The following is a 19,367-nucleotide window of genomic DNA, read 5'->3' on the forward strand; positions in this document are numbered from 1 at the left end:
TATTCTCAGGGACACCCAAGACTATTGAAGTGCTAATGGAATAACACCATCCGTTTCATTCGATAACCACTGCACCTGTAACCCCTATGGCCTCCAGGTGACCACCAGTATGCATTTTCCATATCAGTATCATTATTAGCAAATGAAACTTTGTGTAAAATGATGATATTACGCCAAACAAATTACATTTCATGGCAAAAATCATTTGCATTTTTTTCAGGAAACTGAGTTCTGGTTTATCATACGATAACAACATGGTTTTCCTATGCATTGTATGTGGAAAGAAGTTGATGTTGGGGGCAGAGGTGCATTCGTTCTTTTGTCTCTTTGGCTCTTAATCCTGCATTTGTTCTACGAGAAAGCAAACACAAAGCACACATCTCTCACCAGTCATTAACACGGGGATTAAGATGCAATACATCAAATGATGGCATGGATGGTCATGCATCCACAATGTGCACACACACACACACACACACACACACACACACACACACACACACACACACACACATCCAATGAAGGTTTCAGCTTTCAGACTGGAATCTGGGTATGTCAGTTTTCAGTGCCTTTCTTTGCTGCCACTCCATCCACATCTCTATTGTTATGATAGCGGCGTGGCTCTAGGGATGGCAAAGTCCACTACTTTGGTCCAGACTGAAATATCTCAAAGGCTATTGAATAGATTGCCATGAAATTTTGTACAGACATACATGTCTCCCTCAGGATTAATTGTAATAAATTTGGTGACCCCTTAACTTTTCATCTAACACCATCATCAAGTCAAAGTTTCAATTTGTCCAGTACTTTGGTTTAATACTAAATACTTGCAAAACTAACTAACATGCTAAACTAAGATGGTGAACCAGCTTAGCATCAGTATGTTAGCATTGTCATTACGACCATGTTAGCATCCTAATTTTAACATGTAGCTCAAAGCACAGCAGAACACAAAGCGAATTATTGAGGTGGCGCAAGTGCATACAAAGTCAGTAAAGACACGATTATACACAAATTTGCTGGGGTGATGTGAATTGATGTGAACACACAAAATGTTTGACCTTGAGAGAAAAATTCATGTATACATGGGCTTTATGAATCTGTTTCATAAACGTACGGAGACTAGAGGAAAAAGGAGAGACTGGAGGGAAATAAGAGAAAGAACTGGAGTTTTTGGTGAGCTCTGAGTTAAGTTGGAGTCTGAGCCGAACACAACACAGGCACACCCCCACAGACATGCGGCCGTGCATCCATTGCTTGCCAACTTACAGCTAACGTGTGTACAGTTAAAAATTCGCTTCTCTTTCTGTGTGAACATACCTTGTTACTAGGCACTTACAACCTCGAGTGGTGTACAGCGAGTGCACATCCGTACTCGACTGGACTGAAGATCATGTGGATTTACAACCTCATGCCTCTGTCAAGGTGAAATAAGAAAGACAGATGATTTAGGACCTGTTTAAATCTTCAAACAGCATATAAGTCTGTCTGTTCTGAGGCTTCTCTATCAAGTAACTAGCTCCACCCAAAATAACAAACATCAGAAGAAACAGTTGCTAGTAGACAAGGAGACATGTCCAGGCATGTTTTGTGTCTTCAATAATGCCAACAAACCCAATTAAACACACACATGCATGACTTACTCCCAGTGACCGCAACTGGCCGTCTCTATAGCGTCTTACCTAACGGGGCATGACAGTGGCTGAAACTTTAATGCAACTTAACCTGCATTCTGCCGTATTAGCAACAGAGAGCGGGAGGATAGCCGAAGGTCAGAGGTGAGAATGCGTCTCAGGACGGGAGAGGAGAAAGTAGGTGGAGAGGTGTGCTAAGGTAAACACTGGCGCTGAAGGTTTAGAATTCACTAAGGTTGCTGCCACTGCTTTGGAATAACACAGTTATTGACAAGTTTGATTGTCAGTTGACCTGACCAGGGGAAGAAATGAAAACATTTTGGTCCTAAAAATATCAAGCTTCCAATTCTATGCAAATGGAATGGCCTGACAAGTGCAATTATAGGCCTTCACACATCACATGTAGGTGTAGAGTTACAGGAAGATAGCGTAAGTGAATGGCATCAGAGCCACAAATGTATTTAAATAGACAACATGTTGATCTCAGATGGATCATTCTTAGTTTTTGACCTGATACGTTTTTATCCGAGTCAGTGTGCAGGTGTCGCTTTCTCACTGAATTAACACATGACTTGTAGAGGCCTAGAAAATGGAGAGAAAATGCTTCAGTTTTCACCATCAAAAGAGCTGAGAGCAATTTTATTATTCTTTAATATTCAAGATAAAGCATTATTATAGCTACATCCTTGGATAGTCAGAAATAAAGTCAACCCAGTACCCAGTAAATTTCCCATAAGACTTTGTGAATTGCTTCAGAATCAGAATCAGAAATTCTTTTCTGATCCCCGAGGGGAAACTCTTTTGTTACAGCAGTTCCTCGATGAAGCCAGAGACAGATGAACTCTACAGGAAACTGAATGGGCTTTACAGTAGGATTCTGTGCATCCGCACCACTGCAGAAGTAAACAAGGCCTCGACAACCTGCTAAAACCAGCATATAGTTTTCATATATGAACTCTTCTCTCTTTGTCTCGATAACACATAAACACACATAGCACACATTCACAGCCACGTAGATTTGTAGATATTTCAACCTGTGCTTGCTCTAACCCTGATGGGCAGGTATACTTCTGCCCAGTCCTCTTCATTAAAGAACAGGTTCCAAGTACTGCTGTATGCTATTGCAAGACCGATGTACTGACTCGTAAGCTATGGGTTGACTTTCACTTTGCTCTTCGCTTTGATTTCGTGGTCTCTCTCACTGGTCAGGACACCGAGTGAAAGAGCACAAGAGTGAATGTGTCATTGATAACCGGTTGTGATCACATGGAAACATGTTTTAAGTCGCCGTTTGATGTTGCGGTTACAGGCACGTGCTCTTCTGACGGGACAATGTTCACTGTAGCATGCATGTAAACGCAATGTTCCAGTAGCCATGGATACATCCAGATGTGCAACATGTAAGGGATAATGCTCTACATTATCCCACTTATTACACAGATACTCACTAAAGAAATCAATAATTTGATACCAAATTATTGATTTTAAAAGGATTTAAAAACATTTCTTGCCACAGGACTTTTTTCTGCGGATTGATATGATTGGACTCGAGAGTCTACTGTCAGAACTGCGTCCATAGCAACGGTCTGTTATTCATAGCAGTGGTCTGCTCTGACTGTAGAAATAACAGACTGTAGAATGCCGTAACTGACCAATCAGAATCGAGTATTCAACAAAGCCATGTAATAAGCGTTATTAATCGATTTTCCATACCTTGTTTGTCTAATTCTTACGCACATGCACCATTCAGATTCAGTCCGACCAAGCTCAGTTCTCAATGGCTGGAGGGTAGTGGACGCTTGTTTCGACAAGGATACATCTCCAGCATCCAAAACAAACTTTTTACATTTTTTTTGGTGGGTCCCCTGCATGAGTGCTAATATGTATTTAAATAGCTTATGCCACAGGATGGCACTGAAATGACCTGAATTGGTTTCTGGATTAAATCTTTGGAAAAACATTAAATCTTTGGAAAAACAACTGCCCTTGTACGTCTTTAGGCTTACTGAACTTGGCAAGTTGACTGTTAACCAGCCATTCTTGTTTAGTGTATTGCCATTGTGCAGTGTGAATGTGTCTGTTTGTCTGATACAGTATCAGAGCTTACTGGTTCATATCACTGTTAAGTAGCTAGAGATGTAACTGGAGTGGGGGATGTATCCACCTCAGTGGGTTCAATCTGTCCTCATTGGGCACACGCAGAACATGCGCCATACCCCAACACACACACACACACACACACACACACACACACACAAACACACACAGAGTATCAGTAAACAGCCCCTCAATTATTTAGCAGCCATGATGAACGCCATGAAGCAGCAACCAGATTCCTCCACCTCTTTGCAGCACGCTTGAATATTAATGATCCAGAGACAGTGACATGAGGAAAGAAGAGTCCAGAGACAGAGGGCGTATGAAGGAGAAGACACTTGTCAGAGATTTGGGGGAAAGATTGTTTAAGCTTGAATTTTTAGGTATAAATTAGCTTTGCAGTAGTTTGACAAATCATTTAGCAAGCACATCTGACACCCTCACAGTGGTCTAGTGAAGAATTGGCTTTGTGCAGTGAAAAGCAAAATACATAACGATATGGTCACGTAAAAGATAGAGCTTCAAACCTGTGTTAAAAGTTGGTTCATCAATGTAAAAAAGTTATTAAAAAGTGTCAAAATTGTTTCCAAGTTTAGGTTACTGCCATGATTTGACCTAGCCATTTTGATCCTCGTCCATACCGCAAAACACTACAAACTGTAACTTGAGAAGAGTCAGCTCTTCAGTTTGCCAAACAAATAGTTGTGGCAGCACTAACAAAATCCTGAGTAGTTATCAATCTAGTAAGGAACAAACCAGAGACGGTTTTCCAGTTCCTAATAACTCTGAGTCAAAGATTATGGCTTGAGAACAGACTGCTAGATAGCACTATCTAATGATCTACATGTGGACCACTTTCTTAATTAATAATTCCAGATTAAATGTAGTCAATATTATTATACTTTTACATCACATGTGCATATTAGTTACTGTTTTTTGTGGTGCCTCATACTCATACATCATAGTTGTCCTGTATTTGTGTTCTGAAGTTCTGAAGTACAGATGCATTTTTAGCTAGCCATCAGCCAAGAAAAGATGCCAAGGCTAACGTTAGTTTCTTCTCAATATGTGAGCTAGAGCTTAAATAAAATGTTTTTACATGAACACAAGCCCCTTTAGCAGGTGACACATTTGCTCGCTAACAAGGTGAAATAATCTTGAGACTATCTGATGCATCAGGGGTAAAATGATTATTTCTCATTCCAGTACATGGCAGTAAGTCTAATCAGTTACGTAGGAAGGTCCATTCATAACGTGTTATTTGGTTATGCCATTGGCTGAAGAACATATTACTAAATGACCGCAGTTGAAAATTAGCCAACAGGCTCACACTGGCACATTTATATGTTGATTAATGTGTGTTGTCCTTATAAACAAATAAATGAAATATAAATAATGTATTATTTTATTTCAACAGATTTCATGATATGTGAAATTAACCTTATACTTTACAGGGAAGGCCTTAAGCCCTGAGTTTCCTTTAGCGCCATTGGTCACTTTTCTGTAGGCAGAAAATCCATATTTGGCTAAAGTGGAGATATCACGGCTGAGCATGATATGTTGAGAGACAACTCAAGTAAACATGTCAAAGCATATATTGTTAATTGAGCAATAACTTAGCCACGAAGACACATAACAAGAAGTTAAGGTAGATTTAAAACTTTTACTTTGACTTTCAATGTTAGTACAAAAATGTATTTAAGAACAGTGAATACAAATAGAACCATAAGTCTGTGTGCATTCTGCACTTCACATTGTGATGGGTGGAGATTAACATGTTGAAAGTCCAGAAGAAAAGTAGATAGACCAAAGCCTAGTTACCGAAGGCCGAATTAAGACTGATGAGCTTAGTCAGAGTTAGAATTTTTGGCACTGCAGCATATAAATGAAGCATACTGTATGTTGCTTGTTTGGGAAGGAGTCGTAGTAGAGAATAACAGCTTTAGCATCTTTTTTGTAGGTGCCATTTACAACTGTTCCTCAAAACGTCAATGCGCAGTTCTCAACTGCTGCCCTATCGGTAGTCAGTATTTCATACCTTCCACCCATTATCCCTCTTCTCTTACATCCACCTTAGTGTTGCCCCTATTTCAATACATGCCAGTATTTCTTAATTGCTAATCTGGTTTCCAAATGTGTCACTAACCTCTAGCCCTATATCTTCTCTTCCCATTGCACCTTGTTCTGGCAACTATCACTGTCTCTCTATGGTGTCTTCCCAGCTATGTATCAGTAGTCCATGCTGTGTAGCTGGTTCTTCCTATCTGTCTTCCCCTGCAGGGCTGCAGGAAGCAGCGGCAGATTCAGGTCCGCCACCCGACGCTGGAGAGATGAACGTAACTGAACTGAGTTCCTCTTTGCTCCATTTATCCCACCTCCTGCCGTCCCTCTCTCTTCTCCTCCCCCTGCTGCTGCCGACGACAGATCTCTTCTCTTGCCTCTCTCCTGCCTGAGGCTCTTAATGACCAAAGTATGTTGTCTCTGTGAGGGGAAGGCAGGAGGTTTAGACCCGTTCACCAGCAGTCCTGGGGGCCCGGGTCGGGTCAACCCTACCCATGTCATCTTCCTGCCTCGTCCGTCTTTTAGCCCCACATTGCGCAGGCGAGGCAGTGGGGCAGAGGGTGACGTCTGTGTCGTCTCCATGGTAACCAGGTGGTCTCTGTCTGAGGAGTGTGTGGGTTGTGTGTCGGCCTCCAGGAGCATCCTGGGAGAGATGCCGTTCTTCTCTGAGGAATAAAATGTCTGCAGCTTCTCCAGACGCTCGTTGATGCTCAGGTGATGAGAGCGGTCGTCATGGTGGCGGTTGTCATGGAAGCAGTCTGACCCAGGGTCTGCCACCCCGTCTGATTGAGTTGTCCTGAGCAGGTGTGTGTGTTGGATCGGTCTTGATGTGCTGCTGTCTCTGATTGGCTCAGAGGGTAAGGGGACTTGGCAAGGGGCGGAGTCACAGAGTTGAGAGCTTTTAGGAGGAGAAAGATGGACGAGTTCCCTGTCTCCGAACACAGACACTGGAACACACAAACATTCAGATGCAGTATAGTATGTCACACACTGTACTGAGGATGTGTGCAGCTTCTGTTTCTGTATATGCTATAAATCCTTACCTTCAGGAAACAGCGTCTCTCTGGTGTCCAAGGTGATGGCGATATCCTCATCAGTGGCCCCATCCTCTGCACACAGAGGGGCGGGGAAGGGGGAGGGAGGGCGAGGGGGTATTGAGGGAGAAGCAGAGTGACGAAGCTGGGGTAGAGATGGAGAGGGTGGACGGTTCTCCGCGTCCTCTCGGTGGTCCTTTCTGTGCAGGTCCTCAGGCCGCTTCCTGTTGCTCTGACACTCAGTTGTCTGTTGGGCTCTCAGAGGCCTGCTGGACTGCTTCATGCTTTTTTGATTGGTCGGTTCATTCTAAAAACAAGCAGTGATTAGTTCTCAGGAGGCCCAAGAATATTTTCTACTGGCACAAAGGGGTAGAAAGGGGGTGCAAAGACTATGGACTGTCTGAACTTCCATTCTTCCATCTATCTATGTTTATATGCAGTAGCTGCAAAGATTCAAATGCACAAAACAAACCCTGCCATAAAACAGCAGAGGATCCAGTGTTCAGACAGTTTTGGTACAACCCCTCAAAAAAATGACCCAGAAAAGGAGCATAATATGACCACTTTAAATATTTATGTCTTCATAGGGCCAGACAGACTAAATCATTGTTGGTTTTAGTCTCTTATGGAATTTATTGACAATAAAATAAATATAGAATAACAACAGTCTTATCCTTTAAAATAATACTATTAATACTATTAACTACTATTATTGAAAAAATTACCTGTTGCTGAGTCTTTGATTCAGTGTTATTCCTCTCTCTCCATGTATTCTTCCTCGGAAGACTCCAGTCATTGCTCTCTAGCTTCTGCCAAATAATTTTTTAGTTGTTAAAACTTCACAGCAGAACATGAGAATGGTTATATTTATTATGTTTTTAAGGTACCCTGATACTGACCCACTGGCATCAGAAAAGCTGTGCTTACTAGTATTTCAGTAGGTGCACGCCTGTGTGTGTGTGTGTGTGTGTGTGTGTGTGTGTGTGTGTGTGTGTGAAAATGAGGTGTGAACCTTGCTGGTCTTGGCTCCTTTTTGGCTCCTGCTCAGCTTGTTGAGCAGCAGGTGATAGGAGGCCATGATGGCGGAGGGTCGGTTGGTGGTGAGTGTGTGTATGATTTCAGAGAGGGAGTAGCCCAGCGTCTCTGTCATGTATGCCAGCACAGACGAGTTGAGATCCTCTGGACACAGCCTGGGAAATAACGAGAGAGAGAGCGAGAGGGATGGGAAAACAGTTGCAAAGATAAAGTGTGAAAAGTGAAGCTGAAAGAAATGTTTGGGGTCATTAAGGATTTGTTGGTAAGGAATGACCAGTAAGTGAAGGATTTTGGTTTGATGATTTTCAACTGTGAGCAGAACAGAGCTGGAACAGTTCTTACTTCATTCATGTGGATTTCAGAAAATGCATTATTGCCAGAAGGAGCCATACATGATTGCATTTCCACACTGCGTAAAGTGATAAAAGCCTTTTAGTCATGCTATAATATCCAAAGCTGTTACCCTACTGACCACAAAAATTTTCATTTTGTTAGAAAACTCACAGTGATTTCCTTCTTGGTTCTTTTGCCCACATTGTAATGTTTACTGCAGAACTTTCCCTCTTTGTGTCTCACTTTGCTCTCATGGTACAAACATATATACTTAGGTTACAAATATAGTGCCACATATTAAAAAGTAAATGTGAAAATATAGAAGGGAATTACATGGTTTTGCAACAGATGTCTTTTCAAGAATACAATGGGCATACATTACCTATTTGTCTTATGTTTATATATACTGTATTTAGGACTTTTTGATAGATAGAACTTTTTACAGTATACAAAATTGGAAAATTCTGCAAAATATATTATTAAAAGTATGTCACTTTATTACAGCTGCATACGAGGAAAATATGTTTCACTTGTTTTAGGGTGTGTTTGTAGGCGATGTGTGTAAATGTAGTCACACAGTAGATCTCTACCTGTTTTTATGAGAGAGTGAGCGTAGTGGTTTCTTGGTATATCCCTCGTTGATCCATCTCTCCTCCATCGCAGCTCTGACACTGGGTCTCTTAGCTGGGTCTGGCTCCAGGAGAGACAACACAAACGCCGCCGCACCTGAAGGAGCAGTGTAACGTTGTTTTTTTAAATTTACAGAATTTTAAATTCAGTGATTTCTGCATTTGGTTTGGTGTAAATTCTCACTGCCCGGTAAAAAATGTGATTGTAATTGTGTGATTGCTCATAGGGACAAACCCACAGAGAATTATCAACTGACTCTGTAGTTTCCCTCAGCGCTACAGAGAGTTTTTCAGCATCTTTCAGCTCATTGTTTTGGTTTTCTGGCCAGCAACTTTACTGTTTTTGGTTCACTCTCACCACTGTTATGGCGTCGTTTTTGTCTGCAGCAGGCAGCTGTTTTCAGCAAAAAAGCTGTATAAAACATGGACGTAGTCTCCGTGACGTCACACAGGTTTCCAGAAGAGCCACTGTGAAGCTCAGAGTGGTGGCTCCAGCCATCTCCATCTTGGCAGTGCCTGACTCGCTTAACTCCTGGCTAATCCAAAAATGGACAAAGAGGTGAAGCATCGGTGGAGCTGAGGCGGCTGAATGAAGCGTGGTTGACGGCACCCACCTGTCACTCTAAGTGGCCACACCCTTAATTATGTATAACTTTACACCATAATTTTATTTAAATGGGTGATTTATATAAAAGTTCACCCCCATATAAAAGTGCACTTTGGCATGCAGCTTGGTGGACTTTAAGATCAGACCACCAACCATGCATCCATGATGTACACCTAAGTTTGTACTATTTTTGCCTGGCCAAATTGGACCAAACTAAAAGAGCCAATGTTGCACAACTACTCCAGACTCCTAGACTGATGTCACTCATTGTGACTTTACTAAAACTTTATCACAGACAATGGCATAAAGAGAGGCAGGATTTCAGCCTTTGACATAGAGCTGTCCTGTGACAGCCAAGCGGGGTTGGTTGTTTGACTCCAGATGGGGATTCCTGATAAGCTCCATGGTCAGGAGGAGCACATGGATTCAAACAGGATATCTGCCGCATTCACAGCTATATAAGCCAAGACTGCTCCATTCACTTTGCTACTATCAGTTGCCTCGCTTTCAATGACAGAGCCAAAGCAGCTTGTCTAAGTCAGGGTCAACTCAGTTTGTTTGTAACTGATAGAATCAAATGCACCATTTGTTGATTTTAAGCTATTAGCCTGTGGAATAACAGTTTCTGAAGACACTCAGTTTGTTTGCAGTGATAAAAGACTAAAAACAGTGTTGAAGATAGCATTAAAAAATCATACAAAGAAGAGAAAAATAATCTATTTAAAATAATAGGAAAATACATGACATCACCAAAACAAACAAAAGAAAGACAATAAAAAAATGGAAAAAAAATCAAAAGAAAACAAATTAATGAGCTAACAGAATTTCAAATGGGCCAGTCTGACTGGTGAAAAAAACAACCCCATTCAGAGGCAGGATAAAGTCTGAAAGTTAATGTCGATGTCTCAGATGCCCGTCTGTGGCAGCGATACAGCCACTAATCTGATCTTGTCACAGCTTCAGAGCTTCAGAGCCGTACTGGTTTTGCCCACAGTAACAGGAGCTATGTTTGTTTGTGGTGACATGGCGCCATAGCCACTCCATTACCAAGTGTAATGGAGTGACTATGTGTGAGAGAGACACCAAAATAAAGCAGAGAGAAACAGAGACACTAAGGCTTGTTCTATACTTGGTACAGAACAAGTGGAAGAAGTAAGAAATAAGTGAAACATTTTTTCCTTCAGTTCTCTGTGTCATGACAGGCCTGTGGTCTGTAGAAAGAAAACTGAATCCCAGTTTGTGCTTGCAAAGAGTAATTTACAAAAACTGAACAAATATTTCTCACGATTAACATTAATCCATATTTAGGATATCACATCCAGTTTAGATCCTACTCAAGTGCTGACTGTGAAACTAAGGGAGGCTTTTCCAAATGGAAATCCAATCAGTGTGAAGAACATCTTTTCCAGGTTAGACTTGTTTTTTGGTTCACAAAAATGTTTTTGCTAATTTAACATAAACCGCATTCTACCATATTACAAATTATTTTTCTGTGGTTTTATTTTGTTTCATGTCATTTCTCGCAAGTATTCTGAATTTCCATCTACAGTAGACTAAGAGCACACAGTTACCTCCTTTAACTGAGTGCAAACAAAAATCAGGCTTTTTTCAGTGAAGAAGACGCTCAGAGAGACAGGAGAAATGTGGAGTTACCTTTGCTGACGTCACTGGGGAGGCTGCTGATCTCTCCACTGACCATTTTCTGGTGCAGCTGTTTGATGTTGAAAGGCTCAACAGTGAAGGGAAGAGTCCCTGTCAGCATGGCAAACATACTCACACCTCTGCACACACACACACACACACACACACACACACACACACACACACACACACAAGCAAAATGTCAAGAAACGTAAACATTTAAAAGATGCATAGACAGAAATGCATTCTGTCATTTGTTTCAAACAGCAAATACCACCACAGAAAAACTGCCTTTTCAAAAATGCACACTAAGCTATGATGGAACAGCAGGCCTCCTCAACAGACACACTGAGACTTCACTTACACAGACCAGACGTCAACTTTGGGTCCGTACTTCCTGTGAGCGAGCAGCTCAGGGGCCGCGTAGGCCGGACTTCCACACTGGGTGTTGAGGAGCTCCAGAGACAAAGATTCAGCCTTCAGAGTGTTACTCAGGCCAAAGTCTGTGTGAAACATCATCATTTTAACAGTGGAGCACATGTACAGATGCACTAGATAGCTAACACAGGTTCTGCCTCGCTGATCTGTCCAACATTTTGCATCAGTACTCTGTACGGTGTCAGTCAGATGTCATTGGAGAAAGCAGGAATGTCCACATACCCACAATCTTTATGTTGTTATGTTCGTCCAGCAGGAAGTTTTCAATCTTTAAATCTCTACAGAAGAAAAGAAGAGAGAGGGCTGTTAGATCAGAAAGGAAGAATGTGGTTCACTTTAGTATTTTCATGAGCTCCGTCCTTAATCCTACAGGAATTTCTGAAGTGATTTTTTTCCTTACAGATGAGTGTTTTGGAATACTACACTTTGACAAACACTATGGTGGTTGTTCAATTTAAGAACTCTTACAATGTGTTTTTGGCCTTTCTAAGCTTTTTCTGTGTATTTATGGACAACCAGATGAGATTGGACCAGACTGGACCCACAGAAGCAAAGGAAAACCAAAGCTAAATTTGGGTTTGGGTTGAGCTCAAGCTTTAAAAACACTGGTGAAAAATAGTTTTATTTGCAATTTTTCTGGATGAACATTTAGTGGTAGTTTAGGGGATTAGTTTGTTTTGGACTCCTAAAAACCTGCACCCATCATGATCAAGCAAAACTGACATTTTCAGGCCAAAGTGAAGCTCTTCTTGACTTTCTCGCTCCTCTCCACCAAAGTAATATCTCTGTGTTCACCTGGAAAAGTTTCCTGACTCCCCTGAAAGTACCCCAGCCTCACCACTAACCACGCCGCCTGCCCTAAAACTACAGAGCTAAATGAAAATCTGCGGTTAGAAGAGAGAGATCCCCCTATAAACTATAGCCTGGGAATCAGCCATGTTCCTTTCATCTGCCTTCATCTAACCAACAGACACTCTGGGTCCCGAAAATCCAGAGAACACTTCTCACACAACCCGAGTAAAGTTCAAAGACAAATAGAGGAAGAAAGAAGGAAAAAGAGAAAGAAAGAGCGACAGCAGACATTGTCATAAAGGAGAAAATGTATGCGGTGAACCTACTGGATGTGGGTGGCATGAGGTGCATTTAAGTGCAAATTTACCATTTATTTCCAGTTTAATCATCTCTGTGTGGGAATGTGGGGGAGAGTGCAAGTAAATGTGTGTGTGTGTGACAGAGAGAGGTGCTATTGAAGGGTTGAGAGCGACGTCGTTGAGGGACTTCATTAGAGAGGAAGTCCATGATGTTGTGATGATGTGTGAATCATGGCGCCGGCGCAGGATGATGAGGTCATTGCCTGGTAATCACATTCCCACCTTCAGAGGAGCCAAGGTTTTAAACCAAAGCCCAGTGCTGTGCATATTGTGTGTGGTTGTAGTGTAAGTGTGTGTGTGTGTGTGTGTGTGCTCTCTAACACCTACACATACTAAAATGCCACTAAAATAACACTATCAACTCCCACACTGGACTGTGCCATATATTGCCTTTCTTGAAGCGTTTCCTTCTCTGTAGGCTGTTAATGCCCTGCAAACTAGTCTGTGTGTGTGTGCGTGCGCGCTCACAAGTGTGTGTGTGAATCTAGGTCTGACCTTAACATCCACTATGCAACAAACTGCTACTGTTTGCAGGTAGGTTTGGCTCTCTCATCATACTGGACAGTGACATTTTGAAACAATAACATTTGTGCGCCTTTCTTATTTTTACTTGATGATTTTGCCAACTCTCTAATTGGGCCAAGCAGCTGAAGGTAAGAATCACTTTCTACATCACATGCTCTTGTTTTGGTAATTTGGATTCCAAAAGATGTTTAGGTCAAAACTGTGCTAGATTTGTTAGAAAGGTGATTTTTTTTAATACGATATCTAGGTTACCATTGTTTCAACAGTATATTGAAATATAGCCATTTACATGATGTTGGAACAATGATTATATGTAGCCTAGATGTCTAAAAACTTTAATCTTCAATTTTAGCCCAGGTTCAATTTAAAAGTCTGGTGACCTGCAAATAATTAAAGGAATAGTTCAATATTTTGGGAAACACATTAGCTTTCTTGCCGAGACTTAGATGAGAAGATTGATACCACTCTCATGTCTGTACGGTAAATATGTAGCCAGCCGATGGTTAGCTTATCATATATCTTAACATAAAGACTCAAAACTGGGGGAAGCAGCTAGGCTGGCTCTGTCCAAAGTTAACAAAATCCACCTACCAGCACCTCTAAAGCTCAATAACTGAAGGTTATGTGTTGTTTCTTTGATCCGAACGAAAAGTGTAAAAACTGCAATTTGTGTTTTTATTGGGATTATTTCTTTGACAGGTGGAGCAACTTCCTGGAACATCATCTCTGTGAGGTTGCCAGGCAACCAGCAGAGACTCCAGGAATCAACAGCGAATAGCTTTTTCACAAAATGTTTCACTACTCTTTTAAATCCATGCTCACTGGTGGAGACTGATCTAAATTTCTGTAGGCTTTTGCTTCAGTTTTTCAGGACTATAACTACTAATTATTATCATTATCAGTTAATCTACTTATTTTTACTAGTTACCATTTTTCAACTGTGCAGTTATTCATTTAGTGTAGAAAAGAATGACAATGTGTCCATGTGCATCACCATGCACCAGAGCACAAAGTGTTGTCTTCAAATAGCTAATTTAGTCCAACCAACACTGAAAAATACAAAAGATCTAATAACAGTGATATGTAATGAAAAAACATAGAAATCTGAATTAATATCTATTACTTGATCAACTAGTTGATTAACTGATTAATAATTTCAACACAACTAGTCCACCGTCTGGATGATAAACCAACAAAATATTAAAATTCTGTTATTTTCATGCTCCAACATATAGCAGGTTATTGAAGGTTTGGTACCGTACTCTGTTCAAGCTGAACATGGGTAGGATGCCATATATCTATATCTGTATCAATTATTTCTGAATTATTTTGAGAGGTGCGTTTGTTCAAAAGAGTGGAGTGGAAAGTGTGGACTCTGTATACAATTGCATACAATAATAAGAATTCCACACATATCAATCACAGAGGAGACTAAATAAAGAAAATCAGCAGAGTTAGAAGACTCCTGAGACTGTGCAAAGAGTAACTACCTCAGTATGAGGCAGATGTCTCTGATACCTGTAGAAGTACTGCACATTGTGTGGGTGTAGTCTCACCTGTGTACGATGCCGTGTTTGTGCAGGTGTTCCACTGCAGAGAGGATCTGGCGAGTGTAGCGCCGCACCTCCCTCTCCTCCAGCCTCTTCCTCTCGCAGATCCTGTCCATCAGGTCTCCCCCAGTACAGAGCTCCATGGCCATGTAGTAGCTGTTCTCCGTCTCCAGAGTCTGACACACACACAGTTATCACTTGGACAGGCTTATTCAACAGCAGCAGCTGTATGATAACCTTTTAACTACAGTCTACAATTAACATAAACCATTGTTAATGGGCCCAAATTCGAGCAGGTGTAATGTTTTAAGACTCCATCATTACTTTATTTGGGCTGTATATGCAGTTCTGGTGGTTTTTATGTGAGTGTGTGATTATGAATATGTGTGTTTTTTTTTATGTGTATTTTTCTACCTCCAACAGGACGACGATGTGAGGATGTCGGACCATCTGATGAATTCGAGGTTCTCGCTTCATATTCTTCAGGACGTATGAGTCCTGCCGTGCTTTCTTCTTGTCGATCACCTTAATGGCCACCTAAACACACACACACACACACACACACACACACACACACACGCAAACGTAAGCGTGCACACATGCACACATGTTTTTTTACAACCTTAATTTATCAAGCGAAAGTCGAATGAGAAGCCTTTTCTCCTTTTTATTAAAAGTCTGCTTCCAAATGTGGTAATCTACTTGTTCACATGTGAACAAGAACAGAACCAAACATTAACTCTGGGAGATATAACCACAGTTCTACTACTGCTAGATGTTCCAGTAGTTGTGGTTGCTCAAGGGCCCTTAAACAGCAGTTGTTAAGGAAGTAGAGAGTATTACTCATTCACTGTCTCCACCTACATTCTGTCTCCACTCACTCAGACATTTCAACTAATGGCAATTCAGCCATGAGCCCCGATTAAGCCTCTGAACGTAACTTTAACCAATATCACTCCATAGTAAACCCTTCATTTTTACTGTTAAGTTAGCAAGCACAGATGAGGAACTGGGGAGAAAAATAAGATTATAATAACATTCAGCAAACCCTTCCTGGGTAACTGAAAAAAAAGAATTTCTAAATCTCTCTGCACTGTTAAATAATAAGGAAGTCAGCTGTTATCATGCTTAATTGCACTCAGTAGTGAGAGTTTTATGTCTTTGGTGGATAACTTTGGCAACTATTTGTGTTCTTTCAACAGATTTCCCCTCAAGATAATGAGATGGGGGGAAAACACAGCCTGCACAGGAAATAAAATTCCTAAAGGTGACATTTATTGAAAATGATTGTTTAGTTGACTGTAGTTTGTCTCAGATAACTAATCAGGTAAACACCTGGGTGTGAATGAAAATTATTGGTAAGATCTAGAGGGCTCAGTTTATTTTCATGTTATATGCCATTTATACTGTTTGTAAAAAAAAAAAGTGTATAATGAATATGTGGTGTTCTGTCATTTCATTCCAAATTAAAATCCAACTTTAAAAAGATCCTAAGGTCTACAACAGTGTGTGTTTGCACAGTTGCAGACTTCACCTCCACAGGTCTTGTACCTGTGGAGGGTAACACGGGTTAAGAGAAGCAAACAACCCCAGGGATGAGTTTGGTCATTACTATGGCAACCAGGTCAGGTACATATGAGCCAGGGTCAGGGGATCAGTGACCGATGACAGAAATTACACATACATTTACACACACACACACACACACATATGCCGTGACTCCACTGCACAATAAGTGCACATCCATATAGTCCCAATTTAGAGCCACAACAACAAAAATACGCAAAATATAGAATACTTACAAACATAAGCATGGTTGTCTTTTAGCCTACTTGGAAGAATATTGATATAGATGTTTTTTTAAAACCAGGACATGTTCAGGGCAACACTATATACATTTTGTCTGAACATGTACTAGTTTTATTTGCGTGATATATGTAACATAAATCAGATCATAAATCATAACTGCAACTTTGTAATCGTGTTTACATGGCATTAGATTTTCCTGCACTTGTGCTACATGAATTTGCTTTAAAAAAAAATAGAATTCCAGATATACTGAGCAGAAACAGATCCACTTCAGACCTCTTTAAATCTGGTGAGGAAAAGTTTTGTTCCTGTAAAATCCCTTTAAGAGCCATGGTTATGAAATAAAAAAAAATATTTTTTTGTACACGTAACAAGAATAATAATAGGCCACTGCCTTCTTCAACCCCAAGTGAGTATAATTATCAGTTACAAGTGCACAAGTTGTAACCATGTAATCATAATTTTGTATGTGTGTGATCTTTTTCTTTGCCAATGTGCACCCCTCCAGTCTGAGGCGTCATGTCTCCTCACTCTTATTCTCAAATCAGGGGAGAAAGCACCAACCTTTTCCCCTGTGCCGATGTGTAGCCCCTCCATCACTTTGGCAAACGATCCCTTGTTGATCATTTTCCCCACCAGATAGGATCCCACCCGTTTAGAGTGGGGGAAGCTCCGCAGCAGCTCCCTGGGGACCTTCAGAGAGGGCAGAGGCAGCCGCTCCCGGCCCAGCCCCGATGCTTCCCACTGGGACACGCCGTGCTCTCCTTCGCCCCCTCCCTCCGCCACCATGTCCTCCAGAGAAGGCTTCACTGCTGCAGCTGGCATCCCAGACAGGGCCCGAGCCCCATGTGGCCGCCTCTTACACACACACAATCAAATCCAAAAACTGGACAGTCCACATAGAACACACATAACTAACACACACAGATGTAGAGGAAGGGAGAATGCTGCTAAAAATCCTTCTTCGGGAGCAGGTGTGTGTCCTCGGCTGTAGATTTGTTATCTTTCCACTCTCAGGTAAGTATGCCCTTTATTCCAGACTCTCTGATGGAAGACTTCTCTTTTCTTTTTTGTTTTACCTTTTTACAAATACAGGTGCCTTACAAGTGTCTCTCTTTCTATCCAACAGTGCAGCACTCAACACTGGCTTCTCTCTCCTTCTCTCACTCTGTCCCTCTCTGCCGGTTAGTGGATGATTAACTGTTGTGTTCTTAGATCAGCTCCAGTGATGAGGAGGACATTCTACACCGTAATTACCCCCCCTTTGCACACACTAAGGTACACACAGATACTCACAGTTACATAGTAACCATTCAAACTCTTTTACTTTACTTCCTTGGGTTCCCTTTGTAATTTTATTTTCTAATTCTGTCCATTTCAGTTTCTCACTGACACAGTCAGGTCATTTTCTCACTGTGGGAACAGATCAGGGATAAGTGTACACTGGAACACTTTGAAAGACATCATGTATATGTTGTATATTTGTTTTCTTGCTGAGATTTAGATGAGAAGATTTATACCACTCTTGTATCTGTATGCTAAATACTCTATGAAGCTACAGCCAGCAGCCGGTTTAGTACAGCTTATCACAAAGACTGGGAACAGGGGGAGACAGCTAGCCTGGCTCTGTCCAAATGTAACAAAATCCCTCTAAAACCACACCTTGTCATTTTTACACATTGAGTTTTGTATGGACAGCAATCAATAAATCAAATGTTCTGGAAAAAAAGAAAAGAAATCTGATATGTGGCTGTCGCAGGCCTGTAATGAGATTATAGGCAAACACCATCTTACTTTGATGCAATGATAGATTTAAAGGAATAGCTCTACATTTTGGGAATAACTTTAAAGCTTTAATTTGTTTTTCTTGCTGAAACGTTGAGACTCTGAGAAAATTGATACCATTGTAATGTCTGGAAAGTAAATATGAAGTTACAACGAGCAGACAGTTAGTTTAAGATTAGCATGAAGACTGGAAACAAGGGGAAACAGCTAGCATAGCTCTGTCCAAATGTAACAAAATCCACCTACCAGCACCTCTAAAGCTCACTAATTTATAGGACTGCCCCCGACCAAAGATTTTCCTAGTCGACTGGTAGTAGTTAGTCGGGGGGAAGAGTGTTACACCAGCAAAGAGTATTACATCGTACCTCCCCTGTCTCCATCAACTTTACCCTGGCTAGCACCAAAGATAGGCCAGCATGATAAATTTAACCTTCGCTGATACTTACTTAGCCTACGGATAGGTCAGAGATGATATACATTTATAATCTTCAACAAATAAACATTACCTTAAAAACAGAAAACCCTTCCATTTTGTATTTTTTACTTACCAAGTGAGCAGTCAAGTTCATAGTTCAAACAGTTTCCCTAATTCTACCTTTACAACTACTACCTTTGTTATTGACCTCTGCAAGGTAATTATCTTTTGTTTTGGCCCGGAGAGGTCAGAGGTCAGAGGTCAGGGTCAACAACAGATTGGCACCCCTGCAGCTGGTGGGGATTCAGTGTCTTTCTTAACAACCCATCTTAACAGGGCAGATATCTGCTGGCTTAATTCAATGAAATCTGCTTCAAAGCCTGTTATGGTTTCCATGATTTTACTTGAATGGTGAGTTTACATGGTAACACCCGTTATTTCTTAAAGATCATTTTTTGGGGCATTTGAACCTTTATTCCAATAGCTGCAGAGAATGACAGGAAAGGTGGGGATATATATATATATATATATATATATATATATATATATATATATACTGTATACATATGTAGAGAGAGAGAGAGAAGAGGGGATGATATGCAGCAAAGAGGGAATCGAACAAT

General features: G+C 41.0%; 1 protein-coding gene across 1 annotated transcript; it reads right to left on the bottom strand.

The window, feature by feature from the left end:
- Positions 1–5,120: 5,120 nt before the first annotated feature.
- Positions 5,121–17,817, bottom strand: LOC122863523 (hormonally up-regulated neu tumor-associated kinase). Its single transcript, XM_044170095.1, has 11 exons — positions 17,109–17,817; positions 15,150–15,272; positions 14,742–14,911; positions 11,732–11,787; positions 11,436–11,574; positions 11,084–11,211; positions 8,785–8,920; positions 7,839–8,016; positions 7,552–7,635; positions 6,836–7,133; positions 5,121–6,739 (listed from the first exon to the last, which is right to left on the bottom strand). The coding sequence occupies exons 1-11, from the start codon at positions 17,367–17,369 to the stop codon at positions 5,961–5,963; spliced, it is 2,352 nt and encodes a 783-aa protein (XP_044026030.1). The 5' UTR covers positions 17,370–17,817; the 3' UTR covers positions 5,121–5,960.
- Positions 17,818–19,367: the final 1,550 nt, after the last annotated feature.

This window comes from Siniperca chuatsi, linkage group LG16 (genome assembly GCF_020085105.1).
Source record: "Siniperca chuatsi isolate FFG_IHB_CAS linkage group LG16, ASM2008510v1, whole genome shotgun sequence".
Lineage (NCBI taxonomy): Eukaryota > Metazoa > Chordata > Actinopteri > Centrarchiformes > Sinipercidae > Siniperca > Siniperca chuatsi.